At 43.5% G+C, this 26,991-nt stretch overlaps 1 protein-coding gene across 18 annotated transcripts in view; it reads right to left on the reverse strand.

The window, feature by feature from the left end:
• Positions 1–4,484: 4,484 nt before the first annotated feature.
• SCML4 (Scm polycomb group protein like 4) overlaps positions 4,485–26,991 on the reverse strand; it is a 164,948-nt gene continuing 142,441 nt past the window's right edge. For 13 of the 18 annotated variants that reach the window (XM_049898868.1, XM_049898526.1, XM_049898617.1 and 10 more), the window contains 2 exons: positions 22,179–22,324; positions 14,356–19,407 (listed from right to left, as the gene is read on the reverse strand). In XM_049898868.1, the coding sequence (XP_049754825.1) occupies positions 19,282–19,407; positions 22,179–22,324 (272 nt within the window). In that variant the 3' untranslated portion in view covers positions 14,356–19,281. The other 5 variants (XM_049898784.1, XR_007519031.1, XR_007519038.1 and 2 more) reach the window with 5 other exon arrangements.

Consider the following 26,991-nt stretch of genomic DNA (forward strand, 5'->3'; position numbering starts at 1 on the left):
AGAGGGAAGAGGAGGAAAGAAAACACCGAGAAATAATGCTTCAAGAGCCAAGTCAAGGAAGGATGCAGAGGTGCAAGCAAAAGGGGAAAAGTGTTTGATTGAACATGTATAAGGAATTCAGCCAGAGAACACAAAGTGCCTCCCAGGGGAACTTACAAACAGCTCTAAGAAAAGCTAGGGACTGGGGGATCCCTGGGAAGGGGTGGGTGAGAGGTCAGGGTGTGGGGGGAGACAAAGTGTGGGGGGACAATGTCATCAACATCTGGGATGAGGTGGAGAGACTTGGTACACACACACAACACACATCTCAGGAAAAAACTCGAACTCATCCCCTTTGGAGTTTTTTGAGCCAAAAGGGGGAAAAATAGGGAGGGAGGGCAGAACTGGAAAAATAACTGCTATGGAGACGGAATAGCAGGTCTGCTGGGTCATACATCTGTGAGTCCAGGGGGTATGCTCAGACACAACCCATCCCTCCCCCCACCCCCGCCAACTATGGTTTGATAGAAAGTCCAAGTTGTGTGTGCTCCTGGCTCCCACTTGCCTTTTCTTCCAAGTGCCACTGACGAAGTGGTTTCTCTTCCCCCATCTCCAAGGAGCCCCCAAGCACTTCCTGTCAGCTGCGTGACACACTCACCATTACATCCCCTCCCCTTCCACATGGGACAATGATGCAATCTTAGTTAGCAGTCAAGGCTGACGCCAAAGAGTTTAGCACCACCTGGTCCTTCTCAGAGGTTCCTGGGCCCCACAGGAAGAGAGATGGGTGAATATGTCTAAACTCAAGCAGAGGAAGTCTGGCAGATGATGCTATAAAATTTAAATACCAGCAAGAGCCAAGGGGTGGGGTGAGGTGGTGAGAGGGTAGGGGACACAGAATTCATAGGCTACTCTAAGAGCCTTGTGATGAAATGCGGGTTAATGGAGGTGGTCACGTTGAGAGAGAGTGGCCCTGCTGTGTCACTAAATCACTGGGAAGCATCCTTCAAGGCTGACGAGCAGTGGGACCCGGAGTTGGCAGTGACTTGAGTTAGGCTTTTACAAGCCCATGAATTTACTTTCAGCTGACATTCCAGTGTCTCCTGCAGCTGATGAGGAACAAGGGACTATTTTCCTCCCTCTTTCTGATACACAATCCAAGCTAGCACCAGACCATGGGGGTAGGGATGGGGCAGGCTAACCGGACCGTAAAATTTTAGGATGAAAACATCGGCCTTAATTGCACACAAATAGCTTTTCAGATGTGCTTCTGTTTACTGGGCTTCTGCTAATGAGAAACTACTTGTAGATGCAAAAATCTTCAGGATGTTATCTTCAGCCTGGAGAGCAGGAAACTGTAATTTGCAGCTTTTGTAAGAGTGATAACCTTATTAAGTAATGGGATTCACTGATTAACTGCTGCTAACAAAACACAGTTGCCAAACCTGTTAGTCTGAAACCAGCAACAGAGCTACTGTCAAATCCACATCTCCTCCGCCCCCCAAACCCAAGAGATTTCATAGAAATATTCTCATTTAAATAGGCTTCACCTTTCATTTTTTTTTTTTTTTATTTCTATCCCACTAATTGGTTAACAATAAGTTGGGAGCCATTCCCAGTCGCATATGGAATCGACCCTGGTGAAAAGAGTTGAAGGAGAAAAGCATTTCTTTTCTCCTTTTAAAATGATTTTTTTTTTAAAATAATGCGGTAATGGAAAAGTCATTGAGCACTACATGAATGGAAGTTCTAATTCAGAGATCAGAAGAAAAGATCTGTCCATGTTCTATGTGTGAAGGAAGTTTGAATTCCTAGAATGGAACAATATCATTTTTCACATAGTATGTGGGAAATTCTCTTTTCTGATTAACTTGCCTGAGAAAATCAAATCCATTCTGGTCTTAAGAACTGGATACTTGGAGAGAGACACCTGAAATAGGTCATCATCTTGGTCTCAGCTATATAAGCTCCCCAAAGTCCTCTCTTCCTTACAGAGCCCCAGTGGGTCCTACCCATTCAGAACTCTCAAGACCATGGAAAGAAACAATAGTCATAAACAGCCTATTCTATTGCTAAGTCATAGGTCCATGAACTATTGGAGCTGACCTGGGTGGGGGCGAGGGGAGTAGACCTCGTCTAGTTCAACTCCCTGGTGTTCGAAATGGTTAAATGGCTTGCCCAAGGCCCTCAGCTGGTCAGTGGGAAACCCAAGACTAAAACCCTGGTGTGTGGCTCTGGTCCAATCTATCTTCTGGTTCTTAAGGAATGGAGATTGAGGCAGGGCCAGTGTAGGCACCTATGCATATTCAGCTGTGTACATACCTATAAATCAGCTTCAGACCTCACGTTGGATGCTAGCTGTGCTATCCTTGTCCTTTAAACAGAAACCAAACCCATAGCTGTGGCATCAATTCCTACTCATACCAACCCTGTAGGACAGAGTAGAACTGCCCCATAGGGTTTCCGAAGCTGTAAATCTTTATAGAAGCTGACTGCCATATATCTTTCTCCCGCAGAGCAGCTGGTGCATTCAAACAGCTGACCTTTCAGTTAGCAGCCGACAGCTTAACCACTGTGCCACCAGGGCTCCTCCCTTGTCCTTTTGTGATGTCTTATTGCTCTCACCACAGAATTAATTTAACCCAGGTAAGATGCCTTCCTTCGTCAAGGAGCCCCTTCCTTTTTTTCTAGTCCTGAGAGTATTTAGATGCAAACACTTATATGAGGACTTCTTCCCCACTTGGGCCTTATATAGCTAAGATACAACAGCTTGTACAACTTACAGAAGTTGGGTTTTCAGAGCTTGTGTCTAAGTGTTGAAGGGGAGCTGGCTCAGAGAAAGGACCCTCAGCACCTGGGTGAATGAGGACACTTGTAGGTGAGTTCTCTTGTGGTGGCTCAGGAACTTCAAGGGCATATGAAAAAGACCACCTGTTTTGGACCTGTGCTGGGCAAGCAGGGAGATATGAGCGTGGAAATGGTTTTGTTCTAGCCAGGGCAAGTAGCAAGGTTAATATTTTTAGTCTACTAAGCTTTAATCAAACCATGGGCAGAGAGTGAAAGACACGGAGGTCTGCAACCCTGACTCTTCCCCTTCTTTGCTGGCCTTACCAAGCTACAGGGGACACTGGCACGGGGAGATTTTTCTTCCCCCCACTGAACTGTTTTTATGAAACCAAGTTGCCTTTGTCAAGGGTCATTGCCAAGCACTAGGAACAGAATGGAGACCTCTGAGTGGGGAACCGGTATTGGCGGCAGGGTGAGGGTTGGATCAGACCAGGAGCAGTCACAACCTCCAAACACCTAGAGTCACAACCAACCAAAAGGAGTACCAATTGCCATTGAGTCAATTCCAACTCATGATGACCTCGTGTGTATCAGAGTAGAACTGTGCTCCATAAGGGTTTCAGTGGCTGACTTTTCAGAAATAGATCACCAGATCTTTCTTCCAGGGCACCTTTGGGTATACTCAAACCTCCAACCTTTCATTTAGCAGCCAAATGCATTAATCATTTGCACCACCCAGGGACTCCACCGATAGGAGTAAACAACGGGAAATAGGATTCTAGATTCAACAGACACTGAGAGACTTTCATACCCACTGTGATTTATTTTAATTTCTTGGCTACAAGGAGCCAGGCCTCCTGTCCCTGATTACCAACCAAGAAGGAGCCTCTGGAGGTGGAGAGGCTGGCTGAAGATGACCCAGGGCAGACACTCACCTGGGGGCTCTGACTCAAATTTCACGTATCTTGCCTCTACCAGGCTGCTCCTTTATGTTCACAGGCCAGAATGGGAAGGTCAGGGAGATGGGGAGTGTGGTCCATAGAGAACCCTGGGCTCCTGTAACCCCTGAGCCAGCCAGCTGGTGAGAGGGGCCCCAGGCAGCTACAAGTTAGACCTTTGTGGCTTTGGTTTTCAAAGGACTGCTTTTGAAAGGCTTTTCCTTGCTATCTGCTTATGGGAACATGAAGAAAATGATAATGAACATATGGTTTATCAGATAAAATACACACAGGCTCACATAAATTCCTTCTTTATAAAAATATAGAAGTGCTTTTAACAGCATGAACAGAAAATACTTCGTTGTCTTGCAATCTTCTGTTAAAAGTTTAGAAATCATATTGAATCACTCAGGCTGCAACAAAAATGAAAAAAGAACACCCAAAAAATATGTAAGTAATTAAGGCCAAAAGAGTTTACTTAATTAAACTGTACATATCAGACTATAGTGTACATTCCTGTGACTATGCATTAAAAACAATGATAAATGTGAGGAATGTGCTTCTTAGTTCAATCAGATATGAGACCAAATGGGCAGCTCCTGTCCAAAAGCAAGATGAGAAGGCAGGAAGGGGCAGGAACTGATAGAATGAACACAGGGAACCCAGGGTGAAAAGGGGGAGTGTGCTGTCACGTTGTGGGGATTGCCACCAATGTCACAAAACAATATGTATATAAATTTTTGAATGAGAGATTAACTTGAGCTGTAAATTTTCAGCTAAAGCACAATAAAAAAAAAATTTTTTTTAAAGACCTCTAAATATTGAAAGAATTTGCACAAAGGAAAAAGTTACAAGTAATAACAAAAAGGCTTTAAAAAGTTGAAAGCGCATTTTGAAGTGATATCTTATATATAATAGCGTACTTATTAAAACACCATATATTGTAAAAATGAATACATCCAACTCACTCCTAAAGAACATATACTACTTTCGGAGCCTGCTTAAACAAATCAGAGGTTTGTAAATATGTACAGTGAGAATACCTGTGTGTTCACACACAGATAACGTTTCTGTAAGAACAATATGTAATGAAACTAAACTAGAGGATAAATAACTTTAATACACTCTAAATTCTGAGGCACATGAGGAATAAAATTCATGTTGTTTCTAAGTTATGGACACAGCATCTTTCTTTTCCTGGTTTGCATACCTTAGTGTAATGTCTATTTGCATTTAACCTAGTTATCTTATGTTTGCATGCTTTGCAAACTGAATTACAGAACCAAATTGCTTATTACCGTTTTTCATTATGTGGCACAATTACGAATGAACACTTAGAGGTGAAAGGATTGTCCCAATATTAGAAAACACTGATTGTATCATGCTTGCAACGAGCCAAAATTAAGGAGAGATTCTTTCCCCAGGTGATAGGGTTTTCTGCTCTTTCTCTCCAATGTAAATGCCACTCACCATTACGAGTTCCATTCACTGATTTCTGGCCCACAAAATTAGCTCCATTGGTATTAAGGGAGAAAGAGCTAGGACCCAAAGCTACACCATTTCCTAAGCTCGAAGCTCTACACTCCCCAAGCACATCTAAATAAAGCATGGAGAGGAAGTACTGTCCTAGAATTGCATTACGTCCATAAAAAGTGAAAGCACAGTGAATCTTCAAGTAATGAGACTCTCTGCAATACACACACTGCACACAGTCCATTCTGCACACAACCAAATGCTGCACCAACCTCCTCTGGTTGACTTTTCTCTCGAATTCCCAAGCCCAAACATACATACATACATATGCAGATGAACATGCACCCTTTTAAAGTCTTTCATCAGAAGGGAGGAAAGACCATCTAGGTAAAACCCAAAACCAAACCCAGTGCCGTCGAATCGATTCCGACTCATAGGACCATCTAGGTAGAGAAAAGGAAAGTAGTTGACCCTGTTTTTGTCTGGAGATGCGATGGCCTTCTTGTATCTTGAGTTCTGGCTCTATCGTGCAGTGCATGGTTCAAGAAAGAAGGTTTTACCAGGAAAAGACGCGCTACCCCACTCCCAGACAGAGCATGGTCAGAAAACCTCCCAAGTGCTCATATCAGAGCAGAGAAGTAGAATAAAGAGGTAGAGACATAAGATTAGCTAAGACTGAGTTGCAAGAAGGAATCTGAAAATCAATTTACGAAACAAAAGGCATAACACATCAGTCATTGTCACTCAACCTCGTAAGCTTAGAGAACAGGGGTTCCCACCTACTCAAATGGCTTCATTATTTAGCAAGAATCTTTTTTTTAGTTTTTATTGTGCTTTAAGTGAAAGTTTACAAATCAAGCCAGCCTCTCATACAAAACCTTGTATAACCTAGACCTAACTAACTATATACACCTTGCTATATACTCCTAGGTGCTTTCCCCTGATGAGACAGCACACTCCTTCTCTCCACCCTGCGCTTCCGTGTCCATTAAACCAGCTTCTGTCCACCCGCCTCCCCCGGCCTTCACATCTCCCCTCCAGACAGGAGCTGCCCACATAGTCTCATGTGTCTACTTGATCCAAGAAGCTCACTTCTCACCAGTATCATTTTCTATCTTATAGTCCAATCCAACCCCTGTTTAAGAGTTGGCTTTGGGAATGGTTGCTGTCTTGGGCTAACAGAAGGTCCGGGGTCCTTCTAGTCTCAGTCAGACCATTAAGTCTGGTCTTTTTATGAGAATTTGAGATTTGCATCCCACTGTTCTCCTGCTCCTTCAGGGATTCTCTGTTGCCTTCCCTGACAGGGCAGTCATTGGTTGTAGCCAGGCACCATCTAGTTCTTCTGCTCTCAGGCTGATGTAGTCTCTGATTTATTTGGCCCATTCTGTCTTTTGGGCTCACACTTAACCTTGTGTCTTTGGTGTTCTTCATTCTCCTTTGCTCCATGTGGGTTGAGACCAATTGATGCTTCTTAGATGGCCACTTGCTAGCGTTTGAGACCCCAGACAACACTTTCCAAAATGGGATGCAGGATGTTTTCTTAACAGATTTCATTATGCCAATTGACCTAGATGTCCCTTGAAACCATGGTCTCCAAACCCCTGTCCCTGCTACCCTGGCCTTCGAAGCATTCAGTTTATTCAGGAAACTTCTTTTCATTTGATTTAGTCCAGTTGTTATTTAGCAAGAATCTTGTCAGATAATTACAACATGGCATAGCTAGTAAAACACAAAATTTTGGCCCCTTGACACTTTGTGATGTTACAATGACACTTTATTAACAAAAAGTTTTTATTGCTAGTGAAAAGGAAAAAGAACAACAGAAGACATTTGTGATGGTTAAGGTTATGTGTCATCTTGGCTAGGCCATGATTCTCAGTGGTTTGGCATTTTGTGATCTGATGTGAGCAGCCAATCAGTTAAAAGCCAATCACTTGGAAGCCAATCGCTTTCTTTGGAGATGTGGCCTGCATCCATTATATATGAATGTTCTGGCAAAGCTCTCTCTGGAACCTACCTCTGACTCATCATCCTCTGAGCTCCAGTTCTTGGGATGAGAGCCAGCAGTCTTCCACCTACTTGCTGCTTTGGTATTCATCAGCCCTTGCAACCATGTGAGTCAGGAGAAGTCTTCAGCCTTCAGCCTGACCTACAGACTTGGGACTTTCAGCCTCCACAACTGCACGAGTCATTTCCTTGAGATAAATCTCTATATATTTGTGTGTGTGTGTGTGTGTGTGTGTGTGTGTGTGTGTATGCTTCACTGGTTTTACTCCACTAGGGAATCCAGCCTAAGACAACATTTATGATGACATGATTTTATTTCAACCATGTATTCAGTTTTCTTGTATGCATAGAATAAAAAGTAAATTTATTTACAAATGTGCTTAAAGTATAAAACCTTTGTTTTAATAAAATTACTCGTAGGTATGTACAGAAAGGAAAGAAACAGCCTAATTTACCCGTGAATATAAAACTGAAATATTTGCTATATGTTGTTGTTGCTGGGTGTTGTTGAGTCAGTTCCAACTCATAGTGACCCTATGTATAACAGAATGAAACACTGCCCAGTCCTGCACCATGTTTACAGCCACTGTGTCAATCCATCTTGTTGAGGGTCTTTCTTTTTTTCACTGACCCCTTACTTTACCAAGCATGGTGTCCTTCTCCAGGGACTGGTCTGTCCTGATAACATGCCCAAAATAAGTAAGGCAAAGTCTATCTATCCTCCCTTGCAAAGAGCATTCTGGCCGTTCTTCTTCCAAGACAGATTTTTTCGTTCTTCTGGCAGTCCATGGTATATTCAGTATTCTTCTCCAATACCATAATTCAAACGCATCAATTCTTCTTCAGCCTTCCTTATTCATTGTCCAGCTTTTGCATGCATATGAGGTGATTGAAAATACCATGGCTTAGGTCAGGTGTACCTTAGTCTTCAAGGTGACATTTTTGCTTTTTAACACTTTAAAGAGGCCTTTTGAAGCAGATTTGTCCAATGCAATAAAAACCAAAGCCAAACCCTTTGCTGTTGTTGTTTAATTTCTTGACTGCTGCTTCCATGGGTGTTAATTGTGGATCCAGGTAAAATGAAATCCTTGATTTCAATCTTTTCTCTGTTTATCATGATGTTGCTTATTAGTCCAGTTGTCAGGATTTTTGTTTTCTTTATTATTTATTTATTTTTTTATATTGAAGTGTAATCCATACTGAAGGCTTTGATCTTTGGTCTGTGGTCTTTGATTTTCATCAGTAAGTGCTTCAAGTCATCTTCACTTTCAGCAAGCAAAGTTGTGTCATCTACATAACACAGGTTGTTAATGAGTCTTCCTCCAATCCTGATGCTGTGTTCTTCTTCATATAGTCCAGCTTCTCGGATTATTTGTTCAGCATACAGATTGACTAAGTATAGTGAATATAAAGCCGCTAATATTTAAAAATTTCTGGAGAATGAGATGAGATGAGAGGAGCTCTTTTTTCTTTTTTTAATCCTCAAGTGATCAAAGGTATAACTAGAAGATGGTACTGAAAAAAAAAAAAAAAAAAGCCCATTGCTGTCAAGTCCATTCTGACTCATACAGACCCTATAGGGTAGAGTAGAACTGCCCCATAGATTTTCCAAGGTTATAAATCTTTGCAGAAGCAGACTACTACATCTTTCCCCTGCAGAGCGGCTGGTGGGTTCAAACCACTGACATTTTGATTAGCAAATGAGTACTTAACCACTGTGCCACCAGAAGATGATAGCAAACTAAATATTGTGGCTTAGAACACAATGGGTACTAAAAAAATGAAAGTCCCCAAAACACTCTCACACTTGAGCAGAAACATCTAGTTCCTGAGGAGGAAACAAGTTTGGTTTCCAGAAGGATCTTAAAGGTGCATGATTTTGACAAATAAAGGCCAGAAATAGAGCGTCTCCTTTCCAGAATTTTTCTGCCTTTCTCTCTCCTCTAAACCACATTTTCCTTCAGGAAAAATATCATCCTCTTCCCCTTCCCAGACACAAGGACTTAATATTATACATGTCTCAGTAGACTTGATAAATGCCCTTGCTCTCAGAAATGCTTCTGATGTAGGTCATCGTGCCATGTCTTTGATCCTGGCTGGACTCTCCTCACTAAGACATGAGGCATTGGTCTGGCTTTGGCACCTAGGAGAAGCCCAGACAGTGCTACGTGGGTCTGGATGAAGAATTGTGGAGTTATCAGAATCAATACAGGATGTCAGAGTGACTCCATGCAAATTGCAAGAGAAAGCATAGTTGGAAGAATCAACTCATGCTTCTTAAGAGGTGTGTCAATTTGGCTCCAGGTCACTTGGTTCTCAGCCTTTAGAGTTGCATGAGGAGGGACACCTAGTGTAATGGGCATTTGGACTTGAACTTGATGAAGGCTCGTGAGGTCTATCAGTGACGCATCAGGGTGGGTTACAGAATGAAACATTCAAAAGGGACAGGACTCCTGTTACCAAACTCAAGGACAGGCCTGCAGAACTAGGCCTTGAGGAATGGAAAGAACAAGTGGATACTGGGCAGAAAGCACAATAGAGCCAATAAATGCAGTGGGTGCGTGACCACTGAACACTGACAGTCAGGCAAAGCTTGGAACTTCTGGACCAATGAGGGAAGAGGCTCTTTGTTTGTTTTTTATTTCTGCCTCTCCACCTCTCCTTCCCAAAAGGCATTGAAGCTAGTGAAATGAAGAAACAGAAAAGGGGAAATAAGGAAACACAGAGACAGGAAGGAAGGAATTAATAGAAAGTAAAAAATAATGGGAAAGGATGGCGAAGTGATGCTTATGCGACTTTGAGAAAGAGCTTGTGGGCCCATGGGAAAAGAGGATCAGAAAACATCTAGATGAGGTTAGGAAGGAGGAAAGCGCTGAAGCTAGAAAGCATAAAACAGAACGGGAAGGAACCTATAGTCCATAACTTCTATCACAGCAGAGCCCACTAGCCTTTGCTGAAAGTAACTTTTAAATGCCTTTTAAAGTCATCTGGATGACCCCTCATTTTACCGATAAGGAGATGGGGCAACGGGAGAAGGTAGCTCAGAGGGCTTGTTTCATTTTCACGGCAGCATACTGTGCCTTCTGCAGAGTGATGAGGAAGACACAGAGAATGGTATGGAGAAGGTTCTACACTGCTGGTGAGCTGTCCTCTAAATCTTCTTCCTCCCAACTCTGGAATTCCATGATGCTAGGTATGAGGGTGATCTCTGTGTATATTTACAAACAGTCGTACCATCCTCAACTTACCATGCCTAAATATACAGAATACTATTAAGAAAACAAACATGTCAAAAGTTTATACATCTAGATAATGTTGCCCTGCAAAGTAGTCTATGCATTACAGCTCCTTATACTGATACTTGCCTGATGTGTTTAAGTTAACAAATGAACTACAGTACAAACCATTTGTATCAAGTAAAGAAACCAATGAGGAAAAAAACTAATTTTTATGGAGACACACGGTTTTAAAGCTCAGATTGATTACCCGTGTTCTTCACCAGACGTGACCTCAGTGGCTTTAGCTTACTCCAAAAATCAAATCCAGCCTCAGGGGACAGTGATTGGCTTCCAACAACACTTTGAAAAGAATGTGTTCTAGTGTCTAAAGATAACCCCAGAAGAGACGTACTAAAAATATTCTGAGCAATGACAACATCCTTGGAACAGGTATCCAGCCTTTCGAGGCGATTTCTTTGAAGGCAAAACACTCATTTGGAAGTCTGAGTGGAGGTGTAGTTATGAAAAATATCATTCATATTATTCAGTTCTCAACACTTTTATGTAACCATTGGGGACCAAAAGAGAAGCCCCTGACATTTCTGCATCTGCTCCCAAGGTTAGGAGATGGATAAAGAATGGAAAAGGATGAGGAAGGCTACCAACTACCCACCTTCTGTGGGATGTGTATCTTCAAACCATCTTGCTACCGCCAGCATGTATGAGAGAAAAAGGCTTGTGGGGAAAGCCTAAGGTTCTGCTGACCTGCCCTCCCAAGGTGTTGGGAGCACAGAGTTTATAGAGAGAGCTCTCTCCCTCTCCCACAGAGATGCTCAACCTCTCTATGTAGTTAACCAGACCATGGAAACCCTGTTTTTATTTCTGAGAGGCATCATGGATTTGCAAAGGAAGTAAAAAGATGCTTTAAAATTAAAGTGGTACATGATAAGCATAATTAATGTCACTGAATTGTACATGTAAAAAATGTTGCAGTGGCAAATATTCTGTTATATATGTATTTTACCACAGTTAAAAAAAAAATGGGAGTAGTATTAGTAGAAGAGGGACAGGTGCTGAGTTGACAGAAAGGATACATGACGACTACAGCAGGCCACTGTTGGATCTTTACATATTATCACTGGCAGGCTTAGTCCCTCTCCACCCACCATTTGGACGTTAAAAAACAAAAACACAACAACAACAAAAAAGTAAAGTTGTAAAAATAATCAATTATTTCTCTTTGATGCTTGCATTAGAACATTGGGCCAATCAGAATGAGAGGCTTTAAGACCAAAAGATGTGAGTGAAATGCAAGTCAGTGACTGTTGAGGTTGACCTATTTCTTCGAGGGCTTGGAGAGCCAGAGGAAACAAGAGGCCTAATGCTATTCTTTTGTTCTATCTCTTGGGCAATTCCCCTTTCAGTAAAGATCAAACCTGGTGTTCAAAAACAAACTAGTCCCTTTTGGAAGAAAATACAAAAAATAGTCATGTATTCGTTCATTCAGTCAGTCAACGGGTGAGCATTTATGAGGTAACTCTGTCCTATACAGTCGCTGTGAGTTGGAATTGACGCGATGGCACAAAGTTTCTACAGGCAGATACTATGTAAGGTTCTGGATAGTATCTACTTTTTCTAAGTACCAAGACTTAAGTATTTTCATAGAGACTCCACCCCATAACGAACATTATATCTAAGCTACACAAACAACATGTTACGTGCACTTTTTGGTCTGATTTCTAAATCATTGCTAGATAGTTCTTCTCAATGAAAGCAAAACCCTCCTTTACAATCCCTTCTCTAACCTCCCCTAATTCCCACTTCTTGTTGTGTTCACTTACAGTATTCCCTCATCCATGTGTGCACACGTGAGCACAAAATCTACTTGGGCTTGAGTTCACAAACTGCAAAACAAACCCTTTCATAAATTCATAGCAGACCATGTTTGTTTTTCTATCATCACTCATAATAGCATGTTTTTGTCTAAACTAAAGCTTCTTTAGTTCATTACGCCACCAAAGAGTGCAATGGAAAGATAGGCCTCAGAGTCACATGGAGTCTTTTTCACAGTTGTTAATGAGGTGTGAGGTCTTACAGGTTCATTCACAAAAGCTTACATAACTCATCAGCTTAAGTGACCACAGTCAGATTTACAACTACACCGAAAATTCTTCCAGGCCACCCAATTTTGTGTGTGTGTGAGCCCCCGCAAATTTCACTGATGAATCAAATGACCATGACCTCTGTGTATCTCTATATTTCTATGAAGTCTCTCTCCTCTATCAGAATGCGGCAGAGGCTTTCGCTGGGATTACTCACCAATGTCAACTTGTCTTATAGATGTGGTTACTGCACTGACAAGCTCTCTCAGAAATAGAGAGATTTCAGTGTTGGCTTCATCTCAAACGTCTGTGTCTGATTCACAGACATCTGTGTCTCCCTGAGAAATAATTTTTTTAACAACCAGAGCAGTCCAACAGAGAAATAAGCTACTTCCTATGGGAGTGAGCTCCCCATGATTGGAATCTCAGGGCTGTGGGGAAGATGTTCCAGTACTGGGTGGGGCGGCAGAGCCTTCCTGAAATTTGAGGACGCAATATTTATGATGGAGGAACGCACGTGGTTACAGTAAAATGACACCTAGTGAGGGCTCTGTTATTTCACAGTGAGCTGTGTGAAGAAGAAAGGCTTTGGGTGGGTTCGTGCTTGAAAGTAGGATTCAGTGGAAGATGTTTGTGTGGGCCTGTGCAACAAGCATCTAGTGCGTGAAGCCAGTGCTAAGGCTCAGGTTTTTTTAATTTGCAACAAGCATCTAGTGCGTGAAGCCAGTGTTAAGGCTCAGGCCGTATGGTCAAAGTAAAGAGTAGAGGATGGTGCCATGGTGCCTGGAGAAGAATCTAAGTACTACATTTGGCCTTTGGACAGAAAGATGCTGTTGCCCCCACAGTGTCTGGCATCAGTGTTTAGATAACTGCTGAGCCAGCTCTTGGATGTGTTCTCCATTGCTCTCACCCTCACCACACCCCTCATCCTCCCACCCCCGGCCACATCAACTCTGGGTACAGCACACTGGACTGACCTGATGATAGGGTCATTCTTAAACTCAGCGCTAAGTGTAATGAAGGGAAACCCCAGGCTTTTTGTGTAAGATTTCCAAAGCACAGGTCTGAATGAGGCCCTGCTCGGCAAAGAAAAGAATAAAAAAAGAAAAGAAAAAGCCAAATTCTCCTCTAAAAAAATGTGCTTTTGCCCAGAACTGCTTCCAAGTTAGGAAGAGTTTCTAGAAACTGGGAGAACCAAAGCAAAGCATTCTTCTCCACTACACTGTTTCTGTGGAGTCCATGTGTGATAATACCACTGTAACCACAAAGGAATTTACCACAGGAAGTGTCCCAGCTGTGGCTTATTAGCATTAGAACAAATTACACAAAGCAAATCGTTAGCAGACGTGTTTCCATAATATTTAACTGGTGGCAATAAATAAGAGTGATTCTCTCCCAAGTACATGCGAGATTTCCAAAAATCCAGCTTCCAATTGTCTGTGAAGTAATCATCTTCGACCAGGACAACCTTTGGCGGGGATGGCACTCTGGAAGCTGGGGTTCCCAGTGCACTTCCCTCTGCGCTGTGGCCAGGAGTGTGGCTGAAAGCACAGGTGGTGTGTGCATAGCCGTACCTGGAGCTGCTGCTGGGGCTGACATCGCCACACGGAAACAGGAAACAGCATCTCTGGATGGCCCACAATCTGCTGGATTTGCCTCTAGGTTTCTCAGTGTGGCCCTCTTGCGTCGCCGGGGAATCCACGCACATAGCTATACATCAGGAAAGTTCTTGGAGTGTATTTATGACAATAAGTAACTCACCCTCTCCTTCACAAAACACTGCAGTTTTTTGTTTTTTTTTTTTAATAATTATCTGTTCCTTCATGATCCTGTGTCTTGTTATCTGATGTTAAAAAAAAAAAAAAAAAAACGTGAACCAAAGACCCTCACCCTCTCTTCCCCATTGGAGAAGAATTGAAAAGGTGCCCCTCAGAACAAACATCAGACAGTGCTCATTTTTTGTTCACACATATGAAAATCTGGCTGTTTCTTTAGAAAGAAAGCAGAATATTTCCATCTTTCAGGACCTTCTGCAATGACTGGATTTGAGTACTTCATCACCTCTGGGCATTTTCAATTATCTTCAGAGATGTGACAAAACTCTCTGAAAATAATCTCAAAAATCATTCTTAAAAATTATTTCAATTAAAAAAGTAAGAAATATCCTATACAGCACATAAATACGAAAATATGTTGTTGCAGCTTGAAAGGTTAGGAGCATGAGAAGAGCTTCTCTTTATTGCTTTCCTAAGAAATTTATAATTTTATGCTCCTTTCCTCGCCAGTTTCCTCCTCAAGCAAGCCAACTTTAGCTCGGTATTCCTTCACAATGTATTTTGATATTGTATTTGCTTCTTCCGAGGAGCTCCTTCATTAGTTTTTTCTTGCTGAAAGTAAAAATAATTGGCAGCCTTGCTGAAGGGAAATTAAGGGAGCCCAGAGTACTCTCTGGCAGGCACTAAACAAGGTCCTCAAAAGAGCTTTTGCCTCACCAGTGGGTTCCTCAGGGAGGCCCCGTAGAAACCCAAAGTCACAAGAAACCACAGGCACGGCACCTCCAGTCGCCCTCCTGAGGCGGCAGATCCAGAACTCCAGAACCGGTCAGCTCACCCAGCTGCCCTCGGTGCACCCTTTGCTGGCATAAGCCAAGATACCTAGTAGTAACAGCAGGTAGGAAGACTAGAGCAGGCTCTGCCTCCATGTTACCAAGGATGATTTGTAAGCTGGAAAGACAGTTTAAGCCAAGCAAATGTGATAGCTGATAGACTCCCAGCTACTTCTAGGGCTTTTCCAGCTACAGCATCAGGAAACACACACACACAGAAACAAAACCCACATCTTTTACCTGAAGTCTTCACGAAGAGAATAATGTACTTCACAAAATATTTAAAATGCCTTAGGCAGTAGAATTGTCTCTTGATTTTTTTTTTTTTTTAAGTGTTTAACAGACAAGTGTAATTGGAAATGTTTGGAACATGAATGTACACACTCACATGCACACACACACACATATATACACACTCTAATTTGGAATTATGCAAAAGTGTATCATTATTCACTGCCACCTGAAGCAAAGCTACTGCCATGGAATTACAAGTACCATATCTGTACAAGTATGAGGTCTCCAAGTAAGCCCTCATTTGAAGAGCGACACACGTGGACTGCCTCTTTAAGGCCTGTTCAGAGGAAATGGCCTGGCGTGTTTTACATTTGCTAAGCTATTTAGCTGCCTGGTTTGACACGATTTTTGAAAGGGGTGAAAATTAATTATAATTGCAGTATTGCTATAATAATTTGGTTGGCTAATTTCATTTCAGTGCAAAAACAGGCGAGGAAGAATTTTCTCCCCAGGTTATAGACTCTGATATGGCAGCACTCATTTTAAGAGTAATGAGATTTCTAAAGTCAAACCTTAAATACCATGGCTTCGGCAAGCTGTCCTGCTAAAAGTTTAATGCAAAATGAGATAGCACCTCCATGAGAGCGGTTCCATGTGAACGTGGAGACAGTTTCCTCCCAGACTTGAGATGGGAAAATCTCTCTCTCCTGAAAACGAGTCAAAGTTTCTCTTCAACATTGTTTGGGACTGATCGTAATTTTGGAGCACCATGTTCGTGTTTTTGTAGTGAGGGAGGCACCAGTGAGGTTGGGGAGGAAGTTTTGAGAGCTTAATACTGAAAGTCATAAATGAGGTACATGCTGACGGAGATATCCTTGAGTGACGTAAACAACACGCTCAGCTGCTAACCAAAAGTTTGGAGTTTATGGTTTGGAGGTACCTGGAAAGAAAGCCCTGGTGCTCTACTTCTGAAAAATAAAAAAAGAAAAGGTCTTTATAAGCCATTGAAAACCCTGTGGAGCACAGCTCTACTCTGACTTAATAGGGGCACCATGAGTTGGAACTGACTTGACAGCGACTGGTTTATGTTGATGGAAGAGGCGCTACAGTATCAGAGGACTGAGCAAAAACAATGGGGCAGAAAACAGGTTGTCCTGGGATTTTCTGAGTCTCACTGTTTTCAGACTGGAGGTTCTGAATATATAAACTGTCCATGGCTTTTTGAGGGAAATTATTTAACTCCAGCCCAACAATGAGCACTATTAACTAACAAACCTTTGGTGAACAGATTCTGTTTATCTCTTCAAAATCTTGAAGGCTGTCCCAAGCCTGATTCAAGATAATTTTGTCATGTGCTGAAGCCAACAGTCAGCTCTTTCACAACCTGAAAACTCAGGCTCAGGGCAGTGGGCAGTTTTAGGACATAATTCTCCTGCTCTTCTCTGTCATGCGCTAAGCCCAGCTGCCATTTGTCTAAAAAAGATTTTGCTCTGATGTGGATTCTCAACTATCCCTCATCAAAGGGAATCTAGTGGCATAGAGCAAAATATTTCTTATGGTCTTCAACTAAGTTCTAACTGATTTACAGAGGGTCACTATGCAAATTCTATCAGGGCTGCCCTCAAGGTTGTACAGGTGGTGTTTTGTGCAAGGACACCTGGCTGAGAGGTGAAGAAGCTGAGATCCCACCTTGATCCACTGGCCAGCTGAGGCCCCTGCTCAGCCACAACCTAGAGGAATATGTGCCTTTTCTAATTCAGATTTGGGCCAAGACAGGTCTTGTGTTTTCTTTGACCCTCACCTTCCCAGAGAGTACAAAGTCTCATATTCATCTCCTCACCTCCACCACTAGAAATATTCTTTAAGGAAAAAGTTGTACCTATGACAGAGTTGAATTCATCATTTCAAAGATATGTTCTCTGCTCAGAGAGAGAGAGAGAAAGGAACTAAAAAGAGAAAGGGACCCTGGGGGACCGAATTGCTGGGCTGAGGGCTATGGGGACCATGACTCGGGGAATATCTAGCTCAATTGGCATAACATAGTTAATAAAGAATATGTTCCACATTTTACTTTGGTGAGTAGCATCTGGGGTCTTAAAAGCCTGTGAGCAGCCATCCAGGATACTCCACTGGTCTCACTCCTTCGGGAGCAAGGAAGAATGACGAAAACTAAAGATACAAGGGAAAGATTAGTCCAAAGGACTAATGGACCACACCTACCACAGCCTCTACCAGACTGAGTCCAGTACAACAAGATGGTGTCAGGCTACCACCACTGACTGCTCTGACAGGGATCACAATAGACGGTTCCAGACAGGGGTGGAAAAAAATGTAGAACAAAATTCTAACTCAAAAAGTAAGACCAGACTCGCTGGCCTGACAGACTGGAGAAACCCTGAGAGTATGGTCCCCAGTCACCCTTTCAGCTCAGTAATGAGGTCACACCTGAGGTTCACCCTTCAGCCAAAGATTGAACAGGCCCATGGAACAAAACAAGACTAAAGGGGCACACCAGCCCTGGGGCAGGGACTGGAAGGCAGGAGGGAACAGGACAGCTGGTAATAGGGAGCCCAGGGTTGAGACGGGAAAGTGTTGACATGTCATGGGGTTGTTAACCAATGTCATAGAACAATGTATGTACTAACTGTTTGATGAGAAACCGGTTTGTTCTGTAAACCTTCACCTAAAGTACAATAAAAAAGAAAAAGAAAGAAAGGAGAAGGATAAAAAGAATGGAGAAGAGGTTGCCCTTCTGCCTAGTAAATTGTGGATTCATCAGGCTGCCTCCAGCACAGCTGCAAAGAGGTAGAAAATCAATTTTTTTCTATTACTCCATGGTGAGAAAAGAAAACCTATTTGAAAATTGAATTAAACTCAATAATAGCATGTATGTGTATTCGTTGAGGACTAGAAAAATTTGCCACAGATACAACTACATAACCCAGCAATGTAACTAGAAATCAACTTCCTCATTTTCAAATCTTAGTTGAGACATTTTTCTTTTTCTTTTTTAAAAGAAGCACCCATGGCTAAATGTCAGTAAGAGTCTTCAGAGTGCCAACGCGACACCTCAATAAGGACTCTGGAAAGGAAGAGGCTCCAAAGTCCCATCTGGGAAGTGAGTGCTTCCAAATTCTTGCCTTTGCTGCTTGTGCATCAGTCAGTCAGTCAATAATGATCGGATATGAACTCGAACCTTCCGGAAGGTGGTTTCTTCCCAAATTGCAATCTGTGGTGCTGACTGTGGAATAAATTCCCTATTTTTGTGCAGGCCATATCTTATTCACAAAAGTCTTAACCCATCCACTGAGTACAGAATAACATGCTGTTGCAGTCGGTGAGTCCTGAAATTTCATTAGCAGTCTGCCCTCTAGTGGGGAAACACAGTACGTTAGATAACAAAAAGGAGCGGGGAGAAGGTGTTTTTCTTCTCTTTTAGAGAGCAAATGAATTCAAGTTTTCCAGATAGTGCAAGGTGAGGCAGTCAACCTCAGAAGACAGCTTCCAGAGCTGACTCAAGCAAGGCTCACACTGAATAGGCTCCCAGGTGAGAGTTAAAGACAGGTGGTGCTTCAGGGATTAAGGTCCTTCTCACGTCTGTTGAATCCTCCAGAGCTCTCCTTGGGCAATAGCATTCGGTTCCATTTTCTTGTTAGAAAAATAAGACCCACTCTAAGAGCAAACAACATACAGGAATGTTAAAAAGAATAGGCTTTTCGTAATTTTTTTGCAAATCATTAATGCACAGGAGCCTTTCAAAAGAGCCCTATTGAATTTTTAAAAAGGCAAAGATGCACAAGTTTTATAAAAAGGCCAAGTCTTTGTGGTTGTTATTTTTTAAGAGAAGAGTCTATTACGTGATGGTGGCTGGATGTTGGTAAGGCAGAAAATGACCTTGAGATGTGTTGTCTTGGATTTTGTCTCTATCTTTAACAACTTCAGAACTTGGCTTGCTTCAGTTTATCAATATGGTAGCAGAGTTTCAGCGCAGGTCCCAGCTTCAGGCCTAGGTATTTCATGATCATGTCACTCTTCAGCAACAGTAGAGCATTGCCATCAATCTCCTGGTGGATTGGGGTCAGAAAAAAAAGAAAACCCAGAAGAAGGTCAGAGTAATTAAATAGTGGCTAAGGTTGAGGTCATAGTCAGAGGATGAGGTAATGGCATATGGATTTATTTAGATGGCATAGTCTCTCGGTCTCAGGTCAAGATCTTCTTTAAAAAAATTACACGCCACTTAAAAAGTACTATGTGCTCATTTTCCCACCATCTCCCAGGGTCATGTGACATGCTGGACTTTTCATATTCTTACACTACCATCATTGGAAGAATCAGATATAACCCACCCATGTTCCCAATATTCCACATATAATGTTATCTCCTCATTCAAACTAGGGCTGAAGGAGAACGGAGCATCTTCCATTAGACCGTGAAACTAGTGGTTACCTTCCCTTTCCAAATGCTACCATGAAGCCCGGACTTCGTCCATCACCCTAATCTCTTGTTTCTTTCCTCAGTAGACCTGCCTACCTTTAGGTGATTATCAAACTGGATTTCAGGAGTTTTGTTTTTGTTTTTTGGCCCTGGCAATAATACTAGGCAGCATGCAACTTAGCAATGCACTTTCTTCATCCCCAGGGTTTAGCACAAAGAACCATAAAGGGTATGTGCCAATCTTCCTTACCTTGTTGAATTCATGAGCCCAGCAAGGCTGGATTTCCTCACTGCCTCACCTTTAGTGCTATGTTCAGGTAACTAAAGACAAACAGTGGAAATTTTGGGTGCTCAGGTGGGGAGAAAAGGCACAATACAGGATTCATCTAAATGTGGGAGGGTGACTAGTCACTCTCATTCAGCTATCCATCCATCCATTTATTCAGTCATCCAGCATCAGTGGAGCACCTACTCTGTGTCACTTTCCTTCCATGTCCTTGACAAAATGGCAAAACTCATCTGTGGGCCACTCCTAGGAGCCTAATTTCCTAATACTTTCTCTTTACCCCACCTCCTAGACTTCCAGCATCTTCTACCATCCTAGAAGAGTGCCAGACTCCCTCCACCCAAACCTAAACATAACTCAGTCTGTGGTTCTTAGTCTCAAGGCCCTGTTACCAAACCAAAAAACCATTGCCTACTCATAGTGACCCTATAGGACAGAGTAGAACTGCCCCATAGGGTTTCCAAGGAGTGTGTGGTGGATTCAAACTGCTGACCTTTTGGTTAGCAGCTGTAGCTCTGAACCGCTATACCAACAGGGTTTTCAAGGCCCTGTTAAAAAAAAAAAAAAAAAACAAAACCGTCACCGTCGAGTTGATTCCGACTCATTCCATAGCTCTTAATCACTATACTACCAAGACCCTGTTAGGTCAGGTCAAATATATCCCTAATAAAATGTGAGTATTGGGTTACAGGATGCTTTCCAAGACCCTCCTCAGATGTAAGAGTATGGTTTCTATCACAGAATCACCTAGATAAAGTGAGAGGCAGGAAGGAAGAAATAATGGGTACAGAATAATGTCCTCCTTCCCAAAGATGTCTAAGTGCTAATATCCAGAACCTGTGGATATGTTGGAAACCCTGGTGGCGTAGTGGTTAAGAGTTCAGCTGCTAACCAAAAGGTTGGCAGTTCAAATCCACCAGCTGCTTCTTGGAAACCCTGTGGGGCAGTTCTACTCTGTCCTATAGACTCACTATGGGTGTTCGGATTTGGGTGGATATGTTAAGTTGCATGGCAAAAGGGAATTAAGGTTCTAGAAGGAATTAAGGTTGCTAATGAGTTGGCCTTAAAACAGGGAGATAAACCTAGATTAGCAGGGGTCGAGGGATGTAATCACAACAGCCCTGAAAAGAAAAGAGGGAATCAGAAGCAGGATCCAGAGAGATGGCAGTCTGAGAAGGGCTCTGCCTGTCATTACTGGCTTTGAAAATGGGTGCAGGGGTCAGTGAGACAAGTGATAAGGAAAGGGATTCTCCCTCAAGTCCCCAGAATGGGACATAGCCCTGCTGACACCTTGATTTTAGCCCAGTGAGACTTGTGTCAGAATTATGACGTACAAAACTGTAAGATAATAAGTTTATGTTGACTTAAGCCACAAAGTTTGTGGTAATTTGCTACAACAACAATGGGAAACTAATACAGTAAGCTTGGCAGGTAAAGTGTTAATTACCCTTTTTTTTCATTTACTATCGTTATATTTCAGAGTCTTCTGAATGAGTATAATGATACCTACCTAATGAGAGCTAAGATCCCTGGGTAGAGCAAATGGTTTGCACTTGACTACTAACCTAAAGGTTGGCAGTTTGGACATACCCAGCACACTGCAGAAGAAAGACCTGGTGACCTCCTTCTATAAAGATTACAGCCAAGAAAACCCTATGGAGCAGTTTTACTCTGAAACACATGGGGTCACCGTGAGTTAGAATACACTCAATGGCAACAGGTTTGGCTCGGTTTAATGAGAGCTATCTACACGCCAGATAATGTGCTGAGTAACATTTTCTCATTTAACCCTCAAAGCAGCTTAGGGAATGGGCACAATTAGTTTGCCTGGACTATTGCAAGTGCATTGTAAATGTTTATGGCATGTACAGACAGACGAATGATGGGCAGGAAAACGGGTACTCTTGATGAAGGTCAATGTGGGGAACAGATGGGACAAATACCCCTTGAGAACAAAACTAAATGGTTGTTCTGCTCACCTCTGGTTCACTTGAGCACTGACCTTAGGGCTTAGTTCAGTTGCCCCAGCAGCCCCCAGCTCCCTGAACCATGCCCTCCTTCCATGACCCCATCCCTTCCCACCCTCATCTAGACCAGGGCCCACCCTTCGCATACATGCTTTCTGAAGAGCTCCACGTGAGGCCCCAAAGCCTGAGGGTCGGCGTCTTTCACGAACCAAACCACATCCTCCACTGTCCAGGTGGAGGGATTCCTGCTCCTGGGCCGCCTGACGTCCTGCCCATCTGGAGAAGGGTTTGAGGCTGGATGGGATGAGCATAGAGAGGGAGACCATAAGACAATGAGATTACGGACTCCATACCTGCCTGTGTGCTGCCTGCCCTCACCTAGAAGGTGTTCCTCAGGACCCTGGAGTCTAAGATGTGAGTGGCTATCCTTGTCTATGAGATGCCTGGGTTCAGGAGCCTGGAGCACGGGAGGCCACTTCTGGAGAAAGCACCCCCTGCCACATTTATGCAAAAGCTGTTTGCTTTCCCAGGAAATGAAGCATTAGAAAATGATTTTCTTTTCAAAAGGCTGAAACTCATCATCTGTAAAATGGCAATGCTCTCTACCTGAAAGAAGGAGCCCTGGTGGCTTAGTTGTTAAGTGCTCAGCTGCTAACTGAAAGGTCAGTGGTTCAAACCCACTAGCTCCACAAGAGCAAGGAGTGGACGTCTGCTTGTATAAAGATTACAGGCTTGGAAGCCCCATGGGGCTGTTCTATTCTGTCCTATACGGTCAGAGTCCAGTCAACGGCAATGGGTGTGGTTTGGGTTTTCTACCTGGAAGGGTGAGTATGAAATTAGCTCATGCCTGGACCATGGCTAACCTGTATCAGATGCTCAACAGAAGGAAGGTGACTCCCTGCCTGCCCCTTTGCTCTCCTGCACACCTCCTGTCTGGGCACATTTGTTATGGCCCAATGCTTCCCCTTTCCATCTTTTGCTGGTGCTTTTTCTTTTTAAAAACCAGTTGCCATCAAGTTGACTGACTCACAGCAACCCCGCATGTGTCAGAGTAGAGCTGTGCTCCGTAGAGTTTTCAATGGCTGATTTTTTAGAAGTAGGTCACCAGGCCTTTCTTCTGAGGTGCCCTGAGTGGACTCGAACCACCAGACTTTTGGTTAGCAGCTGAGCGCATCAACTGTTTGCACTACCCAGGGACTCCTTGCTCCTCTCTAAAAGGCATTTATCTTCTCTCCTTTCCGTTGAAGTTCCACCCACCGCCAAAGCCCATCTCCTTCATAAGCAGCATTTCTCTGCTCCCTGCCACCTGGATGTCACCTTCCCCCCTCTTTAATCCTGATATCTTGGTTTATCCTTCTTTTCAGATGCTTTCCACATTCCTCCTTATATTACAGTTATTTGTGTTCTTGTCTATAACCTCCAGTTAGATTTTAATTTCCTGAGGATTCTCTTTTTTGCCACCTCTCAATTTACTGAGTGCCTTCTCTGTGACAGGCCCTGTGCAAAGTGTTTAGTAAATAAGACAAACGTGATCCTCTCATCACAGAGTTCATAATCATTGGCCCCACCATGGCTCTGACTACAGTAAATGTATTTATAAATATGTGTTAAAAAATCTGTTGCCGTTGAGTTGGTTCCAACTCATAGCGACCCTATAGGACAGAGTAGAACTGCCCATAGAGTTTCCAAGGAGCGCCTGGTGGAGTCGAACTGCTAACCTTTAGGTTAGCAGCCATAGCACTTAACCACTCCACCACCAGGGTTTTCAAATGTGTTCAGCAAACGTAAAAGGAATCCATGCGCTTTGCAGAAACAGTATAGGTAACTTATACAGAAGCCTCATGTAGGCAATCCATAGTCCTATTCTCAGGCTAGAAAAAAGTCAAGGCTCTGAGCACGAAGCAGCGTCCCTACAGAGCAGTTCTGAGTTTGAAGTTGAGACGCCCTCTCTTCTATTTCCTTTCTTTTATCTCAAGATGCAGTAGTTTTCTACCACCTTTTGGCCTCCTCCCTTTGATGTGCTTGAGAAGTTCATGGTGCTCCATTAAAAATTAGTGTTGACAAAAATACAGCATCACATTTCTGAATCTGTCCCACATACATAAAGGTTTGTTTGAAAATTGGATCTCCTTTGAGATTCTTCCTGCCTTTTCCTGGTTGGACCTGGAAGGGTCTCACAAGGTGGTTTGGCACAGGCCATTTTGTCGAAAAAATGTTAATGCAGCCCGGAGCCATCTGAATGCTGATGCCTGCTTATTAGAGATGATTTCACTCCGTTTAAAGACATCTGCACTCAACATGGGGAGGAGGAATCACAGAAATCGCATTTGCCTTTGGATTCCACCCCATCAGAGTGCCCGCGTTAATCAGAGTGATAATAGATGCTCTGATTACAAAGGCTGGAAGTCTTTAGTGCCAAGGGTGATTTTAGAGTGATCAGAGCAGAGGTCAAGTCTAATTTCCTGTACTTGATAGGAAGAAAAAAAACAGACCAATGAGCAGGATCATCCACGGGAGCCTGAGGTCCTCGGAGCAAGGTCAGGACGATCCTTGCCCAAGGCCACAGCCATCGGTGCTGAGCAAGGGGCTGGTTTGGAGGAGGCTCTCGGGGTGATCACTGTGGAGGGAAGGAGACAACAGAGTTGGGAAAGTGGGCTCCATTCCTGGCACCTGGCACTAGCTGTGGGCATTTTTCGCTTTTCCATCATGGAGCGGCTACAGCTGAAACCTGACTCTGGAGCCCTTCTCTGAGGGGGCCTTTTAGTCGTAGAACACGGAGCAGCAGGAAGCTTAAGCCACACCTCAAGGGTTGCTTACGATCCAAAGCACATAAACTAGCTCTAGGAGGAAGAAAGATGGAACTTTCCAGTGGCAGGTTTGTAAAGCCTTTGGGGCGTCTGTGCTCACAGGGCTAATACACGAGTCCCCCCACACACTCGCCACCTCTCCCCCCACCCCCCCCCCCCAGCTGCTGCGAGGGCGTCAGGAAGACAGATGGGTTCAGGCTGACACAGCCAGGGCAGGCAGATGTGACAGGTCAACGGTAAGACATGATGGATGGGAAAACGCCTTGCACCTAAACGCACAGAACACCACCGCGCTTGCCAAATGCCTTTATGAGAAGGCAGCATTCTCCAGCATGGAGGACTTTGTGCCTGGTGATGTGGGTTCACTGCTGAAGACACGTGAAAAGCGAAACAGAGTTTTGAAAGGATGTATAATTAAATACTGATTAGGTTTGCTTTTTTTTTCCCTAAAGCCTAACTCACATTTACCAGAAATAGAATGACAATGAATCAGTGCTGAAAAGCGATCCCGGACATTTTCACAGCGCAGGTCTGTAAGTCTCTCTCTGTCTGACACATTCCCACAAGCATGTACATAATTTTCCCTTTGCTCATTCATAATTCAGGAGGAACTTTTTAGCTAACAGTAGAGTCATGTGGAAGAGTAGAATTAGCAATGAGCTGGGAGTTGGAAATCCCTACCACACACCAACGATGCCATCTTCCCCATGCCTCCCCTTTGTAAAATAATGGTGTTGGAATGATCTCAGGAGTCCCTGGGTGGTGCAGGTGGTTAGGCTCCCAGCGGCTAAGCAAAATGTTGGTGGCTCGAATCCAACCAGAGGCATTTTGGAAGAAAGGCCTGGTGAACTGCTTCTGAAAAATCAGCCATTGAAAATCCTATGGAGCACAGTTCTACTCTGACACATTTGGGGTCACCATGAGTCGGAGTCCACTTGACAGCACCTGGTTTGGTTTTTTGATTTGGAATGATCTCCAAGGTTCCACCTATGATGCTTTATGATTCTTCTACACTAAGGCTGTCCTGAGCAATGCTAAGAAGAGTTACCTTCTTACTCATCTGAAGCATCATCAGTGTGGCCAAGTGTGACACACTGAATGAAGAGCCAAAGGCCAGGCTTCTAGTCCTTCCTGGCTCTAATCACTCTCTATGCAGCTCAATATCTTCATCTATAAAGTGGGAATATTATTTCTTGCTTCATAAGAGCATCATAAGGATCAAATGTGTGGCTCTAGGATGGAGCCTGACACCTTGAAGGGAAGCCCATCAGTATCCAACTAGGAGGGACCCTTCTGTGTCCTTCAGGCCGCTAAAAGCTCCCTCTGCCCTCTCAACCTCTCTGGCAGCTGGAACTGGGTGAGCGAGGATGGGGTGAAGGAAAGGGGAGGAGAGGCCATTCTCAGCTCCTCCAAGTGATCTGCTCCCTGCAGAATGCTTTCTTTCTAGAAACAAGGCCATGAAGAGTGTGTGAGGTGCCCAGGCTAGCCCACAATCTGGGCAAAATCAGGTGCACTTGAAACAGTATTATTATCCATTGTTTCTATTCTAAGAGTGTTCAAGGCACTGTAAGGTGAGAGAGATACAAGTGAAGAGAGCCTGACCAGCCCTTAGATTTTAATCAAGTTTTTCTTTTAATTCTTCAAGACCGGCCAGCCAGCCTATGTGAGAAGAGGGGATGCTTCCAGAGATAGTAGAGACCATGGGCTTGAAGTCAGGTTGAGCTGGACTGGATTCCTTCTCTGCCACCAGCAATTTAATGTCTGTGGGGAAGCCTCTGGCCATTCATCCTCCCTGCCACCCCTCCCCGCCAGCTCTTGCTTCCATTTCAGCTGGTGCCACTGGCACTTCTCTGGGAAGCCTTTCTTGACTTCCAAGAGTAGGATTGTCCCCCTTTCCCTGTCTGATTCTCTCACACCATCCATACTTTTCCCTTGGAGCAATCATCACAGTTGTAGCTAAATTTGTGCAATGATTTGTTAATGTTTGTCTCCCTGAAACTGCAAACTCTAAGACAATAGGGATCACATCTGTCTGTTCTCAGGTCCATCCTTGCAGCTGAGACATGCACCTGGCACATCGTGCTCAGTAAGTCTCTGTTGACTAGAACTGAAGCCTCTCTGAGTCTTAGTTTCCTCACCTGTAAAGCACCTACC

This window comes from Elephas maximus, chromosome 1 (assembly GCF_024166365.1).
Source record: "Elephas maximus indicus isolate mEleMax1 chromosome 1, mEleMax1 primary haplotype, whole genome shotgun sequence".
NCBI classification, from domain to species: Eukaryota; Metazoa; Chordata; class Mammalia; order Proboscidea; family Elephantidae; genus Elephas; species Elephas maximus.